This window comes from Danaus plexippus, chromosome 11 (genome assembly GCF_018135715.1).
Source record: "Danaus plexippus chromosome 11, MEX_DaPlex, whole genome shotgun sequence".
NCBI lineage: Eukaryota > Metazoa > Arthropoda > Insecta > Lepidoptera > Nymphalidae > Danaus > Danaus plexippus.
This window is the reverse complement of record NC_083544.1, coordinates 9,513,052-9,536,503: the sequence shown is the minus strand read 5'-3', so window position 1 is coordinate 9,536,503 and position 23,452 is coordinate 9,513,052. Positions and strand designations below refer to the sequence as shown.

General features: G+C 41.8%; 1 protein-coding gene across 4 annotated transcripts; it reads left to right on the top strand.

Annotated features, from left to right (window-relative positions):
* The first annotated feature begins 3,872 nt into the window (after window positions 1-3,872).
* On the top strand, window positions 3,873-20,143 carry LOC116765528 (uncharacterized). 4 transcript variants are annotated; one of them, XM_061521859.1, is made up of 17 exons: window positions 3,873-4,040; window positions 4,117-4,280; window positions 5,570-5,745; window positions 6,085-6,253; window positions 6,377-6,915; window positions 6,997-7,093; window positions 7,179-7,250; window positions 7,333-7,856; window positions 8,381-8,609; window positions 8,687-9,283; window positions 9,439-9,717; window positions 9,808-10,020; window positions 13,588-13,868; window positions 14,521-14,569; window positions 16,655-16,698; window positions 17,169-17,232; window positions 17,686-20,143. In XM_061521859.1, exons 1-17 carry the CDS (start codon window positions 3,983-3,985, stop codon window positions 17,803-17,805), a joined length of 3,675 nt encoding a protein of 1,224 aa, XP_061377843.1. In that variant the 5' UTR covers window positions 3,873-3,982; the 3' UTR covers window positions 17,806-20,143. The 4 variants fall into 4 exon arrangements, 2 of the variants coding, with proteins under 2 accessions (XP_061377843.1, XP_032510899.2); XM_032655008.2 differs by having other exon boundaries at window positions 17,166-17,232; XR_009752720.1 differs by lacking the exon at window positions 13,588-13,868 and having other exon boundaries at window positions 17,686-17,719.
* Window positions 20,144-23,452: the final 3,309 nt, after the last annotated feature.

Here is a 23,452-nt window from a genome sequence, read left to right as displayed (position 1 = left end):
AGACCTTGAACCGGGTGACGTGTGTGAGACCACCCACCAGCGGACACTAGATTCCGCTCTTGACTTTTTTACACCCTAATTAAGCTAATTTATCGAGACAATAAGAAAAATTATCGGGGAGCGGTCGGTCGCCGCCGCTTTATGAGAGGTATTAAATTGTCGGTTTTAAGAGAGCTACTGCGCTACACTATACTACAGTATAGTACAGTATACGACACCAGGCCACGGCCCGGCGGCGTGGCGGGTGATGTTCAATAAATATACTAGATACGATCAGGAGCGCGGGTCGCGCCACCGGCCGGAGCCTCGCAGGTACCGTGTCACAGGTAAAGTCGCCCCGTCCACCTACCATCACCTACCAGGGGTATCTTACTAGTGACTCTCGTCCCTGACACGTTTTCATACAGTTATCTAAATGTGTAACACGACCAGACGGAGATGACGGAGGTATGCGGTTATTTGTCACCTTTCGTTTTAATTGTGAGTTATTTAACGTAAATAGTCAGGAAGACGCGAAACTTGAGGGTCGACAGAGATTAGACGTGTGAGTCATCGTGAGGTATTTAGAGCAGTGCGGTGCTCGGAACTCTTTTATTGGATGTAGGTTTAGGTTCGATGAAACTTTGATAGCCGATAACGGAATTTGTAAGGAAATGTATATTTTAAATTAACTATTTGCTTGCTACTGTTAAGTGTCGGACTATAATCGTTATGTTTTATTATTTTTAAACATACTAAAGGTATTAGTTGCCTCTTGCTTTATTGTCCGCTGTCGTTATAATTCCTGTATGCAAATATTATACACTATTGTACTGTAAACTACATCTCGAAGGTGTTTTGGACATCAATACACATTCTATTTTTAATATTCCACGTGGTCAGCTTCCTCTGAGACGATATCTTAGACGTGTTTTAATAGCGAACTGTCTCCGGACTCCGCCGCCTCAGTCGATATTCCTTGTCAATCGAAATTTAATGTATTTATTAATACCTTTTCAAAGGGCATTTTTTTTTACATACAAAAATTTTTATATTTCGTAAACCTTCGTACATAAAAAAACATACGTAAAAAGATAAAGGTGTGTCACCTCTACCAAAAGTAACGATGTTCTACTGTTTCATTACATAAAAAAATATCGAACTGTTTAAAAGGCAATCTATAACTTTTATGTTGTATAAATCACCGCTAAAGAACCGTTGCTCCTAAAGTTAGAATCGTATAAAAACCAGAGATACAAATCGGTAGCGGCTCCGTGTAGGTTCAGCGTTTTAAAGTCTCTAAATTAACTTTCATTGTCAATTTATTAGACAGCATGTCTGTTGTCTGTTCACGACAAAGAGAGCAGGCGGTGTGAATAACTCATTTTGAAAGTTCAACACAGAAACCGCGAGAATTTCCGCTGTGTTGTTGTGAATTTGACATATTTGATAACTGTGTTTGTTGTCGTACGAGAGTAGAGCACACGCGTTATACATACATTGACATATTAATTTTGTAACCATTCTTAAACATTTTATCGACGGATCATTTATTTTTTAGATATTCTTCTTGCTTACTAAGAACTGAGTGTGCACTACATATGTACATACTAATGTGTATTATTTCCACAATAGCTTTTATCGCATTAACGATATCAATTTTAATACAGATGTAGGTAGGGAGATAAAAGAGAAAAGTTGTGAATTGTTTTTTTAATTATTATCAAAGTAAAATACTAATGTTGAATATGACTTCCCTCTAGAGGTATGTAGGATATTTTTCCTATTTGTTTTTCCTTGTTCTCTAAAGTCTAAGCCGATCCATATAGTAGATGTAGCCCTGACTCCTGACCTCTGCATTGATATCTAGCATTTAACTTCGTTGAGTTGTCGTCAGCGTAGCAGGTAGTGTCGCCAGGGATGGCCTGCCTCCTAGGATAGGCCGCTGTAAAAAATACAGTTATGATATTCGAAAAGTGTGTGTTAAAAGACGGATGACAATTTGCTTGTTCATTCTGAGAGAAACATTTTATGATAACCGTTGTTGAAACTTTTTTAGAAATTAATAAATTTAAACAAACAAAGACTCATGTTTAATATTGATCAGAGAATTACAGTTGTGTATTATCATATTTTTATTTTTTTATTTCTTACGTGATTACACTCCTCGTGGGTTGCCATTTTCTATGTCCCATTATATAATTTTCTAAGCCAATCCCAGGCATTTCAAGGGTTACTGTAATGTACTCGTAGTATATTTTTTAGCTATAAGTCTGTTTTGTTTATTATAAGTAAGAAGAAGGAATTCAAAACACTCAAAAAATATGGTTGCTATGTTTTGTCAAACATTCCGAGGGGAGAAACTAGATTATAGGCGTCTCTGCCAAAAATGTCAAAAACTTGTATCACGCGGTCTGTGAGGGTTTAATCAAAGACAATGAGGAGCTGTTGATACTCGTATGTCTACAGGGCACCTACCTACACTTATGTAGTTCTGATTAGGATATTAAAATTTACTTTGGTTTTCGTTTAATTTAATGAAAGCACTTAGTTGTTGTGAGTGTACACACTCCATTATAGACAGTATCGTCAATGTTTAAACAAATTAAGTGTATTTCGATCGATGTCTAAGTTGCTGTATCGCTCAGATAAATGGCATCCATGAATGATATGAAACGAATATTTAAGAAAACAAAATCAATTTATATTCATTTTTAATAAGTTGCTTTAATTATTGATCGCAAAGGTAAGTTTCATTGTACATATTAAGATGTTTTGTTAGTATTTTAGGTAACTATAGGCGATTTTATTTTGATATTAAAATAGTAAAACGGTATTTATGTTCTTCTTTACTTCACTCATTTGCATGGTTTTATACGAGGTTTTGAAATAATTGGAGTGTTTATTGTCGCCTCTATTTAATTATATAAATTATAGTACTGTACGTGTGTACCTTCCTTGTACATCAATATTTAGATGCTATTGAGATATATATTTTTCATTAATTTATTTTTAAGGTAAATTATAATTCTGAAACATATTTTAAAAATAAATAAGTTGATTTATTTTTGTGAATTCCATTTTGAGGGTAGATATATTCATAGGTAGAATGTGAACTCTTTAGAGGACCGCAGAAATAAAGATAGATTAAAATTATATTTTTTGCTCTAAGGTAGATAGAGCAACCTATGAATAATGACTATGATACTAACAGAATACAGAATATTTTTGGAAATATATAAAGAATTATAAAAAATAACTAAAAAGTATAATAAGACAAAGCTCCACTCCTCTCTTAAATTGGTAAGAAGGTACATTTGTATTTAAAAAGTTTTTACAGGAAAGATTTTGACAACTAGATTTATAGCTACTATTTTTATCTTTAACTTATTAATATGTAGAATGTTAAGAAAGAAGTAAAGAAAAGTAAAGAAAATAAAAATTAATAATCAAAAAGAAAAATACGCAGTCTTTTGTTGATTATTCAGATGCATGTAATATGGAAAATTATTATTGTTAGAAACAAGTGTAAACTTTACCGAATTAACAAAGATGAAGGCTTTTTTATATTAGTTTTAAGAAAAATACATTATACTATGTTTTAAAAAAGGTGGCAGCCGTAGATACTAATTTGAGATGTTAAAACCATATTATAGAACGCCATCTAGTGACTACAACCAAAAAATGTGAATTTAATGTTGTAACATTTGAGATTCCATTCTAAAAATAAAACATTATTGTGTGATTTAATAAGCTTTAAAACGATATGAATAAACTTACTATACAATATTTTTTCCAAAATGTTTACATTTTTGTAGACATTATGTGTATATCTGTAATAGTTTTACTTTAAATGCTTTAATGTCAAAATGACATTTGATGTTTGACACATTGTGACAATAAACATAGGTTGATTGCTCGGTTAACTCGAGAGAAGATTATCTCCGTTGATTCCCTAAAATGTTTTATAAAAGAGAAGGAAATAAAACGGGTAGATAACAAAATGGGCAGTTTGAACATAGCGGAATGGACACCAGAGCAAGTAGCGGACTGGTTAACAGGTTTGTTGTAAAATCGTTTTACATTACATTTGAATTCTGAGTGGTGAGTCACAGTGGCGGTGTTTTGTTATTACAGGTCTAGGACCGAAAGTAGCCCAGTATGTGCCGGAGCTACAGAAGAAGGCTCTCAATGGCTCGAAACTGCTGACGATGCGCTGTGATGACTTAGAATATCTAGGCGTTCATATCATTGGGCACCAGGAACTTATATTAGAGGCTGTGGAGCACTTACGAAACTTTGTACGTAATCAGTTACATTACGGAATAGTCATAGATTATAAAAATTAGGGGTTTCATGCATGCTAACTGAAGAATCTCATTTTATTCATAATTTATTTATGTTTAAATATCTTAATAATTTGTCAAAATAGAAGACAAGTATGGTTTTTACTTTGTAATAAAACCAAAGTTTAACAAACATATTGTAGCACAAATTAGAAATGATAAGATAAGCTTGGACAGTAAAGTTACAAATGGAAAATAGATAAGACGCAGCAGAGTCACAACATTATATTTGCTGTCATTAGTGTATTTGTTTGTATCATCATCAGTAGCTGGGAGTTAGTTACTTGGCAAATATGTTATTGCTAATATCAATCCCTGAAAGACAACCTTTAGTGATAGGAAGTAGATGAAAGAGATGGTACAGTCTAAATGTGTAGTAACCATAATTAGTTAAAACTTAACTTGTATCCAAAGATTAATTTGCCAGGGATCGCAGGTTGGTGATGCTCGTGTTACATGATGATGCTAAAGTCTTCTTTCTCATTTGCTCTGCCTTCATTTAAATTCAATAATAAGCTGCTCACAGATGAAATGTCAGAATCGTCATAATTTGAAAATAATATTCTTCTCAATTAAATTGTGGGAGGAGTCAGTAAGGAAACATGAAGTAATATATTAACCTGTGGATCTTCACATGAGACTTGTATTAAAACCTTTTGAATGTAAAAGAAGTAACTCACAAAGATACAGAAAATAAATCATGAAAATATTCATAAAACTGAAAGTATTGTTTGTAAACCATATATTCAGCGGGAGGGGGAGGCGGCTGTAATTATTATGTTGACTTTTTAATGGGTTCAAGGGACGGTTATACTTTATAATCCTTCAATGTATTGATCATATTATGTCCCTTTCTTGGTTTTGATAGCAATTGTGTCACATATCTGGTGTGAGGCCAGCGTTGTTATGAACATGTCTAACCATCACTATGAATGAATTTGTCAACCATTCCCTCATATTATGTCAAAGTAATCTGTTTTCACTTCACTGTACCACCAGATTCATTAAACTGTTCCTGAGGTATCCTCATACTTCAGGAACCAGTGATAGATGAAGTCACAGTGTTCTATACAATACGAAAAACCCCATGTGTCACGCAACAACTTAATTAATAACCAGAGCGGGGACTTCCTGTGGAAATAAATCACATACAACGCTCATACACTTGATAGTAGATAGATTGACTTTACTATATATATTAATACGTGTATATTATATATGTGTCGTGTTTGTCATTTATCCAGCACTACGAGTCGTCCCGCGAGTGCGTGCAGCAGCTGGCGGTACGCGTGTCCGGGGCGGCTCAGTCCTTGGCCCGCGCACTGCGCTACCATGGTGACGCGCGCCTGGAGACGGACTCGCTGGCGGACGTGGCCCGCACTGTACACGCCGTCAAGCCCCTCGTGTGCTGGCTGGACCGGTGAGGGGAGCACGGACGCCACAGACACCAGACAAAAATATAACACGTGCACCACAGACACCAGACACAAAAATACAACTTGTCACAGACAATAGACTGTGACAAGTTTTAGGAATCGCCCTAACTATATTTCTATTTTTAATATAATTAAGTTTATATCACTAACAATTTGAAAGGATTTATATTTTGGCCGGATACCAAAAATAAAGAAAATCATATATTTTTTTTAACCTTTTGAGGTTCCAGTCGTCTTCGTGTCGTCGTTGTATCTATGTCCAGGTTCCGTAAGTGAAGTGACCGTACCCCGTTTCTTCCGATAAGTGTGTTTTTTATGCGCAGCTGGCCGCTGTGTTCGGGTTCGCCTCTCGCGGCACGGAAGGCTGCCCTGTTGAAGCTGTCCCTGGAGGCGGCCACGTGCGCCCAGCGGGAGAGGTTCGCGGAGCAGCCGGCCCGCGCCGTGGCCGCCGCCGCCGCCGCCCTCGCCGCACTCGCAGACTACATCATACAGGTCGCGACATACAACATCTGTATCTGACTAAAACTCGGAGTGTCTAATTTAAACAGAATTATACTCCCTCTACACTAGTGTGCGCTATGTAGCATACGATTGTTGGTATGTATCCGTGTGCAGGACGTGTCGGACCCCATGATCCTGCAGCCGGCGCGGGTGGACTCGGTGTCGCTGGTGCAGGGAGAGCGCGCGCTCGGCTTCGAGGTGGTCCCGTCGTTCTGCGGGCACCACCAGCTCGCACACATCAGGTTCGCGTCTCCCGCACACGCCTCCGGGCTCGTGCACGAGGCCGACGAGATCGTCCAGGTGGGAGGGCGCTGCGTGGTGGGCTGGCCCGGGGAGGCCGTGGAGGCGGCGTGCACGCGGGCGGCGCGGGGCGGAGACCTGGCGCTGAAGCTGCGGCGGCGCGGGGCGCGTGCTCTGCCCGCCCTGCCCACTCCGCCGCTCCGCGCGCCCCGCGCTCGGGCCCGTCCTCGTCCTCCGCACGCTCCCTTTACTCTGCACCGGTACGAGCTGGAGTTTCCCCTGTCGGGCGCCGTGCACCCCGCGCCCCGCTCCCCTCCCCGCCCGCCCCGCGCCGACAGCCCGTCCTCCGAAGACAGCGACGCTCTCTCCCCGCCCGCCTCGCCGACGCTCCTACTGCTGCCGGACACCGCGCGGTACGTGTTCCTCGAAACCTTCCAATTGAAGTTTAGTATCACGTTATGACCCTTAGTCCTGTACGTGTCGTGTCCCCGCAGTATGTATCCTCCCAAGCCGCGCCTGTCGGTGGTCCGTCGTCACTCAGTGAGCGGGGAGACGCCGGCGGCCGCGAGTCACGCGCTCGCCGTCCACCAGGTACCGTGTTTGCTTCCGACTGATCGTTGATTGTGAACGCGTGGTCGGCTGGGAGTCAGCTAAACTCGTTTTTTCTGTTCCTCAGTTATGGCAGCAGTTGCAGCAGCAGCGGCTGGCATGTGTCGACGGTGACAACGCCCTGTATCGGAGAGATAAGGTCCGATAATAATGTGTCGTCTTTGTCACAATATTTTAGTCTCTGTATAGTGTCTGTATAATGACGAATCCCGTGGACACAGGCCGTGTCGTGTAGTACGGGCCTGCAGTTGTCTCCTCGGCCCCGTACGTGCCTGGTGGTGCCGCGGCCGCTGGGTCAGCTGGGCCAGGTCGCGGGGCCGCCGGCCGCCTCGCCGTGTCGCGGGAAGCTCGACAAGAGTCACTCGACCCCCGCCTACGACTTCGAACCGAGCTCGGAGCCGGGGTCGCTGGCCGCGCAGACCATCCCGGAGTCCCCGACCACTCCAGTCACGGACGCCCCGCCTCACACAGAGAAGGCGGGGCAGATACTGGACTTCAAGAAGTCCAGTTCGCAGATAGAGGAGGCCATCCAGCAGAGGAACCGGCGGGCGAACGGAGACGACGACAAGAACGACGCGTTCACAGAAGACGACACGAAGCTAGAGATAGTGGAGACGGTCAACGAGGTGATGAGGGAGACGGCGGGAGGGGCGAGGGAGGGAGGCAGGGAGGACGCGAGGAGGAGGAGGGAGGCGGCCGGGGACGACACGAGCAGCGACGACCAACAAGCGGCTGGAACCATGAGGTAAGGAACGGCTTTTACTATGCCGGTACTTGTTGCTCCGTCCGAACAGTTCGTGGCGGTTATTCTGATAAATTCAAGTGTCTTATGTATTTATTAAAAGACAAGCACTATTCTGGTCCATAGCTTTTTCTCTCATTCAACTTGATAATTTTGCCTCCAGAATGTCTTCGGTTTTGAGAATATATATGAGTATATATATGAGATGCCAATGAGTATTATCTCAACTAAAGATCTGAATTAAACAATCCATTTTAGAGGTAAAGAAATACTGTAACGATTCAAAAAGCTGGGAGATAAGAGAGCACGCTCTAGGCTGCGTTCACCGTCGAGACCTTCATTATCAATGTCTTATATCCCTCTTCGTATTTCTTATCTTTATACTCCGGTTCAGTCTGATACTTGAAGCAGTCTCCAAGCCGAGTCCATCGCTTCATATGGTCTCGTGTCTCCTAAGTGAATGTGATGAAAGTGATGTTTTTGTCGCATTACATTCATCGAACTGAAGACCATTTCAATAATTTCAGACGAACGAAACCTCGCATCACGGAACGCTTCCGTCCGGCGGACCCGTCCCGTCCTCCTTCCCCCCCACCTCGCCCCTCCCTCCCTCATCGTCCCGCGCCTCCTGCTCCCCGCGAGCCTCGCCCTCCTCCCCGAGACGCTCCTCAGTACCCTCCAGTGCGCGTCCTCACCCGACCCGCCGAGTCTAGGGACGCCTCCCCGCTCAAGGCCCTGAGGCCAGACATCCCGCAGGTGAGATATCGTTAACCACGAGGCCCTGAACGTTCCCGACACGACTGAATGTAACATACGTGACGATCTCGTTCCAGGGGTCTGTGCCGTTGAGACACATCACCAAACACGACATCAAACTGGTGTCGGCGGAGAGGCGCGAGATGCCCGCCATCAACGGCGAGGCGGAGCGCGCGGCCGCACGGAAGGATGACGTCACGGTGACGGCGGCGAGTCCGGGCGGGGGGGCGGCGGCGGGCGGGGGCGGGGTCCCGCGAGGCCTGTTCCCCTCGTCGAAGGCCCGCAGTCTCAAAAAGAAAAATTCCCTGCTGGTGAAGCGTCGGTCGGTGCCGGCGCGGTTGCTGTCGGGGCGCGGCGCCTGCGGCAGCGTTGTGCAGCGCGTGCGGGCGGGCGCGGGCACGGGCTGCACGCGCTGGGCCTCCCGCCACCTGCTGCTGGCCCACAACCTGCTGTACGCCTACCGGTCGGCGGAGTGCTCGCGCGCCGCCTGCATGATCTACCTGGAGGGGTTCACGGTGTGCGCGGCGGCCGAGGTCAAGTCCCGCGCGCACGCCTTCAAAGTGTACCACACGGGGACGGCCTTCTACTTCGCGTGCGACTCGCGCGAGGCGATGCTGGCCTGGATCGGTCTCATCCACCGCGCCACTCTGCTGCCGTCGCTGCTCTCCGAGGCGGTAATACACCATGTATACTAAATCCACGGGGTAGTACTACAGACACCCGCCCGACTTAACAGAAGAAGTTTCTTGAACGTTATTCCTAAAAGCCTTATAGACCTCACTGCACCTCGTTGACTCTATTTAAAGCATTTAAATGTGTTTTGATGCAGATGGAGTTATCGAAACAGTTTTCGGAAACTGATTACTCCGAAACCGAATCGGACTTAGAAACATCGGAAAGAAGGTTAGAAAAGGAAAAAGAGAGGGAGAAGGAGAGGGAGAGGGAGAAGGAGAAGTCGAAGTTTGGATCGTTGAAGAAGTTAACGCATCGGACGAGTAGGAGCGAGTCACAGGAGAACGTGAGCCAGCAGGCGGCCACCAGCCTCGACAGGAAGTACCTCAGGTTCTTTTCACGGGCGCGCGCCAAGGACGACAACAAGACGCCCAAGGTAGGGGATTATGTCCTCTCTGTTGGTCGCCTCACAGTTCAATTCGATCACAAGTGACAATGTTTTAAGACGATTCTTAAATATTTGCAGAAACCGTCCGGCGTGCCCGTGCCTACCGAGCATTACCGCAGCTACCGCCGCGCGGAGCCCCCTCTACCCTCTCCCCGCGCCCCGCCGCCCGCGCCCCGCCCCTCATCCTCCAGTAGCAAGAAGCTGCCGAAGCCCATCAACTACATCCACGCGTCCAACCCCAACTTGCTGGACTTCGAGAAGAGCGACTTCGTCACCAAGCCGACCATCCAGGTGTGTCCCGAGCCGCGCCGGGTATAGATCGTATGCAAATTGACCATTGCCATTACAGTTTTTAGTGTGGGAACATCACTATCACCAGTACAATGACCTCTTTCTTGGAGATCTGATCCCCTAAACATGTCGCGTGTGAGGGTCAGAGTCGAACAGAAGTGTCTATTGACCTCATGTGTTCCCGCAGCCGGCAGGGAGCACACGCGCTCCCACCGCGTGTGGCGATCCTTGAGGACAGTAGACACTCCGAGCGTCACTGACGAAAAGTCGTCCTTGCCGAAAGACACGAATCGTATTCAGAATATCGCCTGTGTTCGGGGAGTCTGGTTGATGCTGTGCGACTTCCTTTGAAAAGTTTCAAATATGTTGGCTGAGGTTCCTGTGAGGGTTGTCAGGGCATTCAGTATTCAGGGACCGGTATTCCTCCCGCCAATATGAGCCGACCCGCCAGTGATGTGTCTCGCTGCAAATTTTTAGATATCGTACACAGTTTAAACGTTGTTTAAGTGTTTGTAGTAGTAGGGGAGCCCAAGCGGGGATTTCGGGATTTACTAAAGCGCGGCAGATTAATATACAGGGGGATACCTTGTACCCGGTAAAGTACCTCCACAAAACATGAGGCCCATGTATAAGGCCGCCCATGAAGGATACAGGATCAGATAAGTTAAAAAAAAAAATACCATCAGAAATTCTCGAGCGCGTCAGATTAAGGTAGGGTGAGTTAATTACATCCTAAAAAGTATATATTCCACTAATCTGACAATTTGAGAGTGACGTAAAGAAAGGGGAGGGCAACAAAGTTGTTAAAAAAACAACGTTATCTCGACATTCTCGAGCGTAGCTAAATTTTTTTTTATTTTGAAGGAAATAATTCAAGAATAATGAAAAATATATAATCTGACGATTTCCGCAAGCCGAAATAACAAAAATTCGTCGATAAAGTTAAATGCGTGCAGCTGCGTGATGCCTACATTTCCTTCTCCGCGTTTCTATTCCTCTCTCACTCTTTCTCTATCTATTACTCTCTCACTCCGTCCCCACTCTGGTTTCTGCTATTAATTAATTAAGTTCAAAAAAAATTAAAAAAATGAAAAAAATATTCTTGAAAGTGTTTTTTTTGGAATAACTTTTAAACGGCTTTATCGATCAACTTCAAAAATTAATCCGCCCTTAAGCTTAAACAACCACGCCGATGGTCGCTGATCCGGTCAAAATCGTATGATTCGTTCGAGAGATATCATGAACGAAAGAAAACCGAAAAAAGTGTTTTTTCGGGATTACTCAAAAAATTTCGGTTCGATCAATTAAAACCTGAAAATCACTCATGAGGATGATAAAATTGCGTCGAATGGTGCCAACCGCGTGAAAATTGGTTGATCCATTCAAAAGTTATTACGGTTTGAAAATTCCAAAAATAGTGTTCTATGAAACTTCTATCAGACTTTCGAGCTGAGAGAGCTCAAATGCATAGAAATATTATTTCTTTGAACTCAGCGAGCTCAAAATATCACAAAAATTATATTTTGAGCTCAAAAATGTCATAAGTACAATTTTAAGCGCCCAGGAATGGAATTAGCGGGAAGTTGCAGGGATGGCCTTTAAGCTGAACCGTTTTTCTAATTTTTTTTGTCAGATCAGTCGAATCCCTCTAGATAATCGTCAAATTTGAGACAGTACGTTTAGAACATAAAGATGAACCATATATGTATATCTTAATCTGACGCGCTTGAGTATTTCAAAATGGAGAATTTTTTTTGCACATTATGAAAATGGCCGCGAGTTTGCGTCCCATCGAAATTGTCAGATTAGTGAATGAGAGCTTTTTTTTGGTGCACTTAACACTCCCTTAGAATATCTGACGCGCTCGATAATTTTTTTTTTCATTTTCAACCCTTACATAAAACCACCCGCATCATGCAAACGATCAGATTAACATACGTACATTATTAAAAATACGTAGGGGATTGATGCTATCAATATCTGACGCGCTCGAGGATGTCCATGCAACAGTTTTTTTTTACATATTTAAAAATCTATAGCCGCTTCCCCCACCGATGTAAAGGTATATATCTTATAACATTTCTTTCTTCTTATCATCTAAGCTTTGCAACCCAATAGGTCTTTACGACGCTCGAGTAAATCCCCATTTAGCATTATGGGCTCCCCTACTATAGGAGATCAACATCAGAGACACACGCAAGGTACCGATCTCGGCGAGTCCGCGAGCCTGCAGTGCCTCAGACACTACTACACTTGCAACTACTTCCATAGGAGTTCAAGCTTAACTTGTATCAATAGAATGTTTCTCCTTGTACGACACATGTCAGGATCAACTGCTTATAGCGCCTTCTACTACTAAGTATCGGGTACTGTATACTTTAATATTGAGAGCAGTTCCGTAATGGAAGTTCCACGAGACGCTTCGTTAATGATGAATAAAACCGTTTTTATTCAGTCAACTTACAACCCAGCTACAAAACCTTATGTGTCAGGTTGGAGATTCGATGCAGGCCGACACGTTGTTGGCATAGATTTAACGTTTCTTAAAGTATTTTTTATTTGTTTATAAATATATATAGTTAAGATGTTTAGCGACATTAAACTGATTCAAATTAAATCAAAACTCGCGTTTCCACTCTCTTCAATTGTAAAGATTATTTCAAAGTACGTCCGGTACATCGACGCTAAGCACCGAGCTTCCCATTTTGTTATATAACAGACCACAGCGTCCGGGCGGCGATGTTCATTTCTCGCTATAAAATTATTTGCTTCCTGATGAGGTTCCGATGTTATCTCTTTAACAGCAGTTATAGCCTTTGTAGTTCTAACACACGTGGCCGCCGCGAGCGCCTGACCTTCCACAGACGACTCGTTGTCGTGTTTGGTGACAGTGCGACATATGTACAAACAGATTCATACCAAGCTGTTGAAGTGTCTGGAGTATGAGCCACGACTCCATACACAGTGATCTCATTCTCTACGAACCTATTTATTATCTTTAAAACCTCAATGCATATTGTAATTTGATAACTCGAAAAAAAATGCGGACTGGCTCAAAATTGAAAATATTATAAACGAGTTCTCAATTCAAATTAATTAAAATGTTAAAAAAATGATTATTTACATGTGCGTCGTGTTACAAGTACAGGGAATGATTACCGAGTGACGTGTAGATTATTCTAAGACACTGCATCACTAGAAATTGTGATTTTAATATTCTGCATCCTTACGTCAAGTGTCGCACATTACGTCCGCGGTCTATGAGGGTTGCACATTGTGGACGGCATATATTTATTTTTCGTGGTAATGTTGTTTCGCATCATGGAACACGTGCAAGCCGAAACTTACTGAAAGCTATCGAATACAGCTCGGTAACGAGGGCTTAAAAAGCAGTAAAGCTATTGTAAACTTTTATTTCACGAAGCGATTGTAGAAACTATAAAAATATATTGGTATATATCTGTCTGTAAACCCCACTCGTATGGAGTAAGGTCTTCTTTTCTTATGGTGGGAGGGGGGAAAACTCGAGAGGCATCCATGGAATGGTAACTGAGGGCATCGTTGTAGGTTCCGAAGCCGAAGGTGTCGAAGCCGGACAGCCTGGCGGGGTTCGTGACGCTCGAGGAGTTCATGCTGCAGAAACAGGCAGAGGAGAGGCAGCAGCTGTATTCCGGCCGCGTGCTGCTCGGAGTGGAGCGGGGGGCGCGGGCCGCGGGCAGGGGGGCGCAGGGGGAGGGAGGCGAGCTGCAACGGCGGCTCGACCGGATAGTGCCCGACGTCATCTACGGAGAGTTGGCGCCCGAACATAGAGACAGAAACAAACCGGTCTCCGTCCCTGACAAGGATGGGTGAGCGACTGTTCATAGATACAGTTTGATAATGTCCTCACGGTCACCGACCGGCGGCTCGGGCCTACGATGTAGACCCACTGTGCGGAAGTTAATATCTCCATGGGTTGTTGGTGGGATATTGAGTTCTGGTAGCAATTTCCTTCTCTTTATATTTTTTTGCGTAATACAAAGTTCGTTCCAAGTGAGTTCCCTAAAACAATGCATGTTTATTTAAGTGTAATTATAAATTTGAAGATCTCTCAATAACTTTACAGTGGACCACATCACCCTCGTGTTGTTGGTATATCGGTAACCGAGAGTTAGTTAGTTACATTAAGTTTCCTCGTGGTGTTGGCTCGTTATCTATCTCGTTAATACAAAACGTCATCGGAAGCGGTTCGATGGTTTAGAATACTAGTGACGTGTCGCGCTCAGTTAGCTGGCGGCGCAGAGACGCACCCAGATATGTGTAGAAAGGAAATAAGAGGGGTCATGGTCGTCGAAATTACTTATTGAGGATCGTTAGAACAGTCGAGTGCCGTGCACGCATGAATCAACAATAAAGCAAGTGTCATATAAGTATAATGCTAATAAGTAATCACTATGAAACCTATTGCCATCAGAAAAATTTTCATCAGATGTCGTAATACATGACCGTGTCGTGTTCCAGTTACGAGACCCTCGTGTATCCGGACGAGAGAGACGGCCGGACTGACTCGGTAAGGATGTATGTTATGTAATGTAGAACCTAGCGGAAAATAAATGTTAATATTATTTATCAAACTAATATTGTTCAGGTTACTACGCGTATTTTATTATTTTAAAACACTACATACTCCCGTCGTTTCTGTTACTTTTCAGCAACCGTGGTCACGGGCAGACGAGATGAGAATGTTTGTCAGATGGTCTTGCTATTTATCATCTACCGGTAGCATTTCTTAACTTTCTGGATGCCGCACGCCGGCAGAATGCGCTTACTGTGTCACCATGTTCTGAGATGTGGTGGTTTATTTAACCGATTGTAGTTGCCTGGTTTGTCCCTTATGCGTTCACACACTGCTGACATCGACGCTCGCCTATTTTTAATGGCTGAGACGTGTTCCTTCATCCTTGTATACACCCGTTTGTTGTAAAGAAATGGTACTATTGATTGGTCTCAAGAATTGGTTCACTTTCTTATGTGGTTTGTATAACGTTTTGATCGAAACCTTCTACAATATGTTGCCTGTTCTGTCAGTAACTCCCTTCATATATGGTAATATGACAGGTTGTCGCTCAACTGAGGGTGGCTTCAAGTTTTTGCGATGCTGGTGAGTCGCGGGCAGATCGTTGGTGGTGGGAGCATGTTTTACATGCTACAGCTCGGCCTCTAGATGGTCAACATTACAAAGGTGTTGGGCTCTCTGTAACAAAGATTTGCCAATGGTAGCTATTTGGATGGGGTGGTGGTGTGAGTTACCATGGAGATACCTATCCGTATGTGTATAAAAACAGTATGTCCTATAAACAGTTTGTCCCAAAGTATTGTCAGGATTCCTAACGACAAATATATCAAGGAAAGCTAAAGAATTATTTGTCTCTAATTTTATAGTAAACTGAATCTTGCTATTGATAGAATTAAGGTGGTAAAGAAAAGCAGATGTTTTAATTCTATTTAATATGATGAAAGTGTCATCTACATACCGTTTATATATAAAAGGTTTTATTGGAGAGCAAAGGGCTCGTGCCTCGAAATCCTCCATGAACATATCAGCGACTACGAGGGAGACCGGTCAAGCCATTGCAACTCTATCTACTTGTATTCAGAATTCATCCCTCCACATGAGGTAGCCAGATGTTAGGCAATGCTTTAATAGCTCTGCATATTCTATAGGCATGTTGTTATCCTTTAACTTACCTCTTACAACTTCCACGCAGTCAAGAACAGGTAGACTAGTGAATAGTGACTGAACATCGAAACTGACCAATACTGTCACTGTCTGTCAATTTTAGATGTTTTATATCATTAGCAAACTGGTAGGAATCCTTAACACATGACTTTGTGTGGCCCCGGAGTGGTGATAATATCTTTGAAAGAAATTTGGCCAGGTTATAAGTTTGTGAGTCATTCTGGTTCATACTTAGGCGTAAGGGAACCCATACAATTTAGGTGGTTTTGCACACGATGGTACGAGTGATTTGATATCTAAATTAAGTTTAGAACTTTATTTATTTATTAAGAATTTTGTATCTGTTGAAATTTTACTGGTCGGGTCTTTGTAAACTTTTTTTTAAATCAAAGTATCCGACAGAATTCTAATTATTTTTTTATCATAATGACTCGCATCCATTATTACGGTCGCGTTCCCTTTATCTGCACGGAGGATAGTCGGGTCTTCATTGTTGCGAAGCTGTTTGTGTGCAACTGATTCTTGACGAGAGATGTTTTGTGGAGGAAATTAGCTCCGGCGCAGTACACACGATACATCCTGCCGGGTTGCTTCAGACTCTTCTTTCATGACCTGATTCTTATGAAAATGTGTCTCAACGTTACAGATAATGTCTCCGAACAGTAATTTTGATGGTGCGGGTACAAAATTCAATCCTTTCTTAAGCATATCAATGATTTGTTTATCGAAAGTTTGCTTCGACAGATTGACAAGAATAACCGAAACCTCGGGAGTATGTAGTTATTAAAAATAATACTTTCATTTAAATGAATGGTCGCAAAGTCTCAGATCTCATTATGAATATTTCTTGTCGTGCTTATGTTGTGCGTCCGTGTGTTATGTTCCGTAGTGATCGTGTGTGTGTGTGTGTTACAGATAGTGTCCGGCTCCTCCCACGGTCCGCACTCGGCCGCCGACAGGTACATGTGACCTATAATAATATAATATGGATTGCATTGTAATTGTTTCAATTTGACTTGATTTAGAGAACTTAAAATTAATAAACTTAAAATCCTGAACATTATATATGTTGATTGAATTTAAAATTGACGTTGTTCGTCTTTCCTTTTCTGAAAACTTTAAAAGAGATTTTCTGAGTAAGTCTTTGTCTGTATGTTTGTGTGTTCGCAGACTACCCGACAACGTCTGGAAATGTAGTAACTCAGTATGGTTATCTTAATCTTACATAATGATGATAGTTTCCTATTCATTATTCTCTTGTTTTATATCATTTTTACATGTTTTGTTTTGTTTGAGAAATCACGCAAACACACAAACACACACGCACACACATGACGCAATGTAGCGAGTGTGTGTACACTGTGCCGTGTGTCGGGTGTGTGTGTGTGTGTCTGTGTGTGTGACGTGTGTTTGTATGTATCGTCAGCAGCGTGTCGACGGGCGTGTCGCGGCTACGGCTCATGTTTGGAGCAAGACGGGACCTCGTGCGACAAGTGAGTGTTGAACTGTCCTGACACGGCAGAGACGATATATGATAATGATACATGTGTTGAACTACCCGGAGCCCCGGCGACCGCCGTCCCTGACCTGCCTTACACCAGCTGGTAACGTTACTTCGCTCACCAAACAATATAATTATAACGTGATTCATGAAATCCATCAGAAGGTTCTTTTTCTTTTGTCACGAACACTAACAGTTTAAGCAGCATAAGACAGCTGCGTTGTCGCGCGGTTACAGCGAGCCTTCCCTCGTAAGGCCTTTATACTGTTAATATTATCGTGGAACATACGAGCACACGTGGAGGATTTAGTCATCTGTCTTAGTCTGTCACGGAACGCCCTTCAATATATGCATGTATTATCATATAAACGTCTCTGTCAGGTCCGGGCACTATTTTATTTAAAATCGGATTGTCATTGATATATTGTATTTGTGTGTGTGTCAGGAGAGCAGTCGCTCGGAGCAGTATCCTCACCTGCAGTGTCCGCCGACCTTCCAGCCGGAAACGTACTCCCTGGCGCGGCCTCCGAGAGACGCACACACACGCACACACGCGCGCGACTGACGACACGCACACACACACACCACCTCCAGCACTCCTCTCACTACACTCACACACGCACACTCCACTCGCCTTGAAGTGTGCTGAACTTGCATGTGGTCTTTTGTAACTAGACTACACACACACACACACACATACACATGCAGCCATACACCCAGTACTTTTTAAGTTATTTGGGACAGTGGGAGCGGAATGAGAACATATCAAGTTTCAAACACTGTATTGTGATGTCGAGTGAGTGTTCTATACAACGAACCAGCGACTCGCGGTCCCCTGCTCATTAACACTGCGTCGGCCGCGCGTCGCTGGCCGGCTTCTTGAGACTATTCTGTCCTCGCGGCGCTTCATTGGGACAGTCCACACACGAGGTGCTGCTTCAAGTTTACTTGTATATGTTGTAATAGGCTCGCGCACGCGTCACGAGGCTGAGAGAGTTTACAAGTTTGAGACTGCCTTCACTCGACTGTCTCGAAGCGAGCCGCGACGGTCGCGTGATGTAGATACGTGCCAAATATTTTACAGATTTCTTTGAATAGAGGCTACTCATATATAAACACACCGCCGCGGAATATTACATAACTAGGTTCTAATGATGCTGTGACGTCATAAACTGACCACGGATTGATACAGCACGAGACGTGGAAGGACGCGACTTGACGCACACGAGATGTTTGAGAACAGATGAATCTCAAGATAACCAAATTAATGTTATAGCTAAATTGTTAAACTGGTTTTATCCGGCATTATTAAATTTTATTTTTGCTCTATATGGTTATAACAAAATAGCTAATATAAAAATTAAAAGTTGGCATGACTCGTGACCGGCATCTCTTGACACTTCTACATACATGTCTACATACATGTACACAAACGAGTATATTATATATGTATATTTCTATGTCATTTCATGAATAAGATACGAGAGTTCGTTTCCACGTTGTCATCCATGGTTTAATCTCGTTTGCATTATGTCTGGTCTGTATAGTTGCTGGCAAATTTTCATTCTAAAGGAAACTATGAACATAAATAATAGTTTCACTCGTCGTGATGTCGGCGGAATCATCTCGCGATATTATATCGTGTGCGTTAAGAACAAACTGGCAGGAAAAATTAAATCGCTGAATTGTGACAGCGTGAGAGCGTTTAGTACTGGACCGGTGCCCGAGCTCCTCCGTCGTCCGTGTTCCGTGATCTCGTCTGTCGGTGCATCTTGACGCCCACAGCTATGCACGAGCCCTTGTTTTTCGTGTGTAGAGTTCGACAAACATCAAAGGCGATCGGTTCTTGTTGATGTCAGTGCGTGTACCGCGCGCCTCCGGTTCTTATTATTTTATAGTTGTGCTCAATTAAATATTTACGCGCGTTTATTATGAAACGTTACGCTTAGCTTGTAAGATGAATACGAAACGAGCGATGTGTGATTGAACGAAATAATATCTAGAACACCATTTATTTAAGGAGTTATATAAAAGTTTAAATTTTTGTATGGAACTTTAGTTATGATTTCTTCGGGGTCGTCGACCTCATGTGGTGCTTTGAAGTGTAATCTTCGATTTTAACTGAGACTAATGTAAGAATAGTTAAGCGACGTCGGTCTTCCCCTGCATCCGCTCTTTGTATGTAGTGTGGTGCGGTACTGCCTGTGGGTGCCGACGTGTGCTCTCACTACTCATGCTACATACGGAGGGGGGGGGGGGGGGGGTCGGTGATACTCATTATAACAGTAGATAGACTTATTGAAACTGCGTTTCTCTGTTACTGTTATGTGTTTGTTATAAAATTCCTCCAATTAAGTTACTAGTGTACTGCACGCTTGATATTAAAAATAGTCCTTATAATTTTTTTTATACAAATAAATTGTAAAAACCACTTTTATATGAAAAAAGCACCCAACGTCTATATCGATATGAATGGATCTGTGTCGATATTTTTCATTAAGTTATTTAAAAATACAAAATTTTAATTGAAAAAAATGATTGTGATGACAGTTGTTAGAAGAATTTAAAAGTATATATTGAACTGACGTCACACACACATGTATAGATAAAAGATAGGAACAGTTCCTAGACACGAGGTGTTACAGAACACAGGAACCGGCGTATAGTATAGTGTAAAGTTATTATTTGAGAAGAAATATTGAAATTTATATTTTTGTAACTAGATAATCAATGTTAGGGACGAGATGTAAGCGAGTATCCAGCACTGAGTGACCGATATGCCGGCGAGCGAGTGAGTGAGCGAGTGAGTGAGTGAGTGAATGATGGATACCGCTGTATATTTATCATGTCGAATATCATCTTGTTCAATTATTTACTTAAATAAAGTGGTTTCTTATATACAATGTTTTTTTTTTATTTATTTATTTAACAAACGTAAACATATTGCCAATTCACATTATTGGCAATATTTTTATGTTCCTATAATTTTATTTATCAGCTTTTCTCTAAATGCATGTGGAAACATACGTTGTCTCAACATTCTAGTCCGTGTGACAGGTTTTCCGGCTTATTTAAGAAACAACTGATCGGAAATTCCCAAGCGCTTTCCTGTCATAAGGAGTAGCTCCGGCTGCTTTTCAACCGACTTTAGGAAGAAAAGAGGAAGTTCTCGATTCGATAGTTACGTTATTGATTCTACGGTTAGAGGCCAGTTCTCAAATTCATTTTTCAATCGAGAGCCCGTTATCTTGAGGTGCTTTCGTCGCCACAAATTCAGGTCTGAGGAGAGGTCATCTTAAAATGATGATAATCGTATCTCAAGGGAGGTTTAATTATGGACAAAGACATATTTAACAGTTTGTAGGATGTAATGCTGGACCGTGGGTATTTTTTTATAGGGGTTGAATGAAAGTCTTGACTTTCGTTCAACCCCATTTGTAGATGGAACTGAAGTCGTAGGTTGCAAACGCACTATCTCGGTAACAACCTGTCCACCTATTTCTTAAAAACGTCCAAATAAGGGACTCGAAGTTTGTACGCGTGAAGAAGAAGGAAGGTCCTCAACGAAAGAACACAAGCCCATCGTGCGTCTGATTGTCCGTAATGCGGGAATGTAGTACGGCTTTACTTATTAATAATATTTATTAGTTACTTACGGTTTGACCGACTCTGAACAAATGTATGACGAGCAATGTCCAGTACATTTTTATCTTAAAAGAAATTATTATACCTATACGTTGCTCGCTAACCCGCTATAAATCAATTTTATGCTTTAAGGTCAGACGAGTAAAGTCAAAGTTCAAGATTAAGTGAAATTGGACAAAGAAATGATGCAGCGTCTTCATATAATATGGTATATAAGAAATCATTAGTTGATACCTACTGAGTAATGGCAGGAAGTACTCATTTAATATTCAGAGAGACAAGTGCATGCATGATCAATGTGTTACACAAATAGTACCTACAAAATCTATTTACATGAGATATGTTCATATACACAATACGCATTTAATTTTTATTTGATCGGTTCTGTCATGGTGTGTTGATGTTTCGTCTCGACCCTCGTATCTTGTTTCATCGCTAGGACTCTACTTCTATCCGGGTTTACTCACAGTACGACTCTCGCTTCGTTCAATCCTGTGAGGTTGAATGGAGCTTCAATGACTCATATTTACATTAAACTGTGTGGTCTAGTTTGCGTAATAAGACGCTGTTTAGTTCCAGTAACTGACATATGTTGTCATTGAGCTGTTGATGGAATTAACCTTCAAGGAGAAGCTCTACAACGTCGTGTTGATAAATAAATGGATTATATGATTTCAAAACAAAGCCGTCCAATGACTTAGATGCATTTTTACCAACGATCAGCGCTTGTTAAGTCAATAAGTGGCAAAGTTATTGAAATGAATACCTTTCTTATTCAGACGGAGAAGAAAGCTGTGAATGTAATTTGTAAAATTATTGTCTATACAGTGTATCTTGCCACTGTTGACTTTCATCATGAAAACTAAAACGAGCTGTGTAAGTTGCTCAGAACATGTTAATAATGAATGTCATATTATTATGTTGTATAGATATCAGTAAAACTCTGTGTGACGTTTAGCTTCTGACTGATTGCAGAACGAACAACTTCCGCGTGTAGCCGAGCACAGCTCAAACCACACAAAACATGTGTATTCATTGCTATCCTAGCATCGGCGTCATCGTGTGGTTTTAGGTATAACTTATATATTTATAGCTATAGCTATTTAATTTATATTATAATACCGATACGTCTCAGTAAATTTCGTAGTCTTCCAAGAACATCTGGCCGGCCGAGACCCTTTATAACTTGCTGTTTGACGTTAGCTGTACCTTAGCTGTACCAATATTAATATTACTGTGTTCACAGGAGGGTGCATTACATAAACATAATAGGTACTCGTGTTATTTACATTTTTGTTGGTACAAAGATAAATATGTGATTAGAATTAAAAAAAATGACCGTAGTCTGTATAAAATGTATTCATAGTATATAAACATACAAAAATGTGTTTGAATAATTGGTATTTAGCAATTGCTAGAGACCACAATATATAAATATCAACTAAAAGCTCAGAACACTCAGCAATCATTTGGTCTTCTCACCTGGTGTACCTCTCAGTAGTAAGGAAATGATAAACATAATTAAAATGTTTTATTTACTCCAAAGTGGGGAAGTTATAAATGATTTTATTGTTAGGTAAAGTTATAGGAGAAAGATTAAATAACTAAAACATTATATGTTACTTAAAAGTACTTATCGTAGTCACAGTTAAAAAATTATTAGGTGTATGTCAAAGCAGTCAAATATTTTCGTAGAAACTGGTAATGGGCATAAAGTACGATTATAATCTACAACTATGATATAGTTAAGTCAAAAGGTCTCTTTTTTCAGTTAATCTTTGAGCTACATAACCGGTCCTGATAACTGATGTGGCCTACTGTCGATTCACCTCCTAATGTATGCTCAGTGTGTAACTTACACTACAGTCAATGAGTCAGTCAGAGGGAATGTTTTATTGTTATATCAAAGTATAAATCCCTCCATCATAGAGTATATGGCATCTCGTCTCCTAGACCATCTGCCAGCGTACTTTTGACAAACTGTCATTATTCAGACATCCCTGTGTATGTGTAAGCCGACGTCACATGTGTTTGGTACACTGACTGTCACCTGATATTATTAGTCAGTATTAACTATCAGTATAGGAAACGCCACTAACCATTAAGAAGAAGAAGAACTATCAGTATATTTAATGTTCTGTTTTACGTTTCAAATAGCTCGAACAATCTATCACTAATTAGTATCTGTTAGAGGTTACCAGGTGGTACTTTTTGTGTTGCTTTGTTGTTTGTCTTCTCGTTTTTTTTTTGACTTAGATGAAGGAAGGTTTTAAAATATTGATATATTTCTCAATGTTGCAGAGACCTCTTTGTCGATTTAAATAGATTGCTCGTATGATTGTTTATACTTATATATTTGTTGATATGTATCTATCTGATGTAGAAGACGAACACTGTAATTTACAAACCTTTAATGTTTCATCCTACGATATATTATAAATTCACTTCAAGTCTCTATATTTTATAACTTTATTCTCGGATTTTTGAAATTGATCCTCGAATACCCGGGGAGCTAAGCTTAGAAGTTCCTGAGCATCCTAGGTATACGAGACTCTGCAACTAATAAA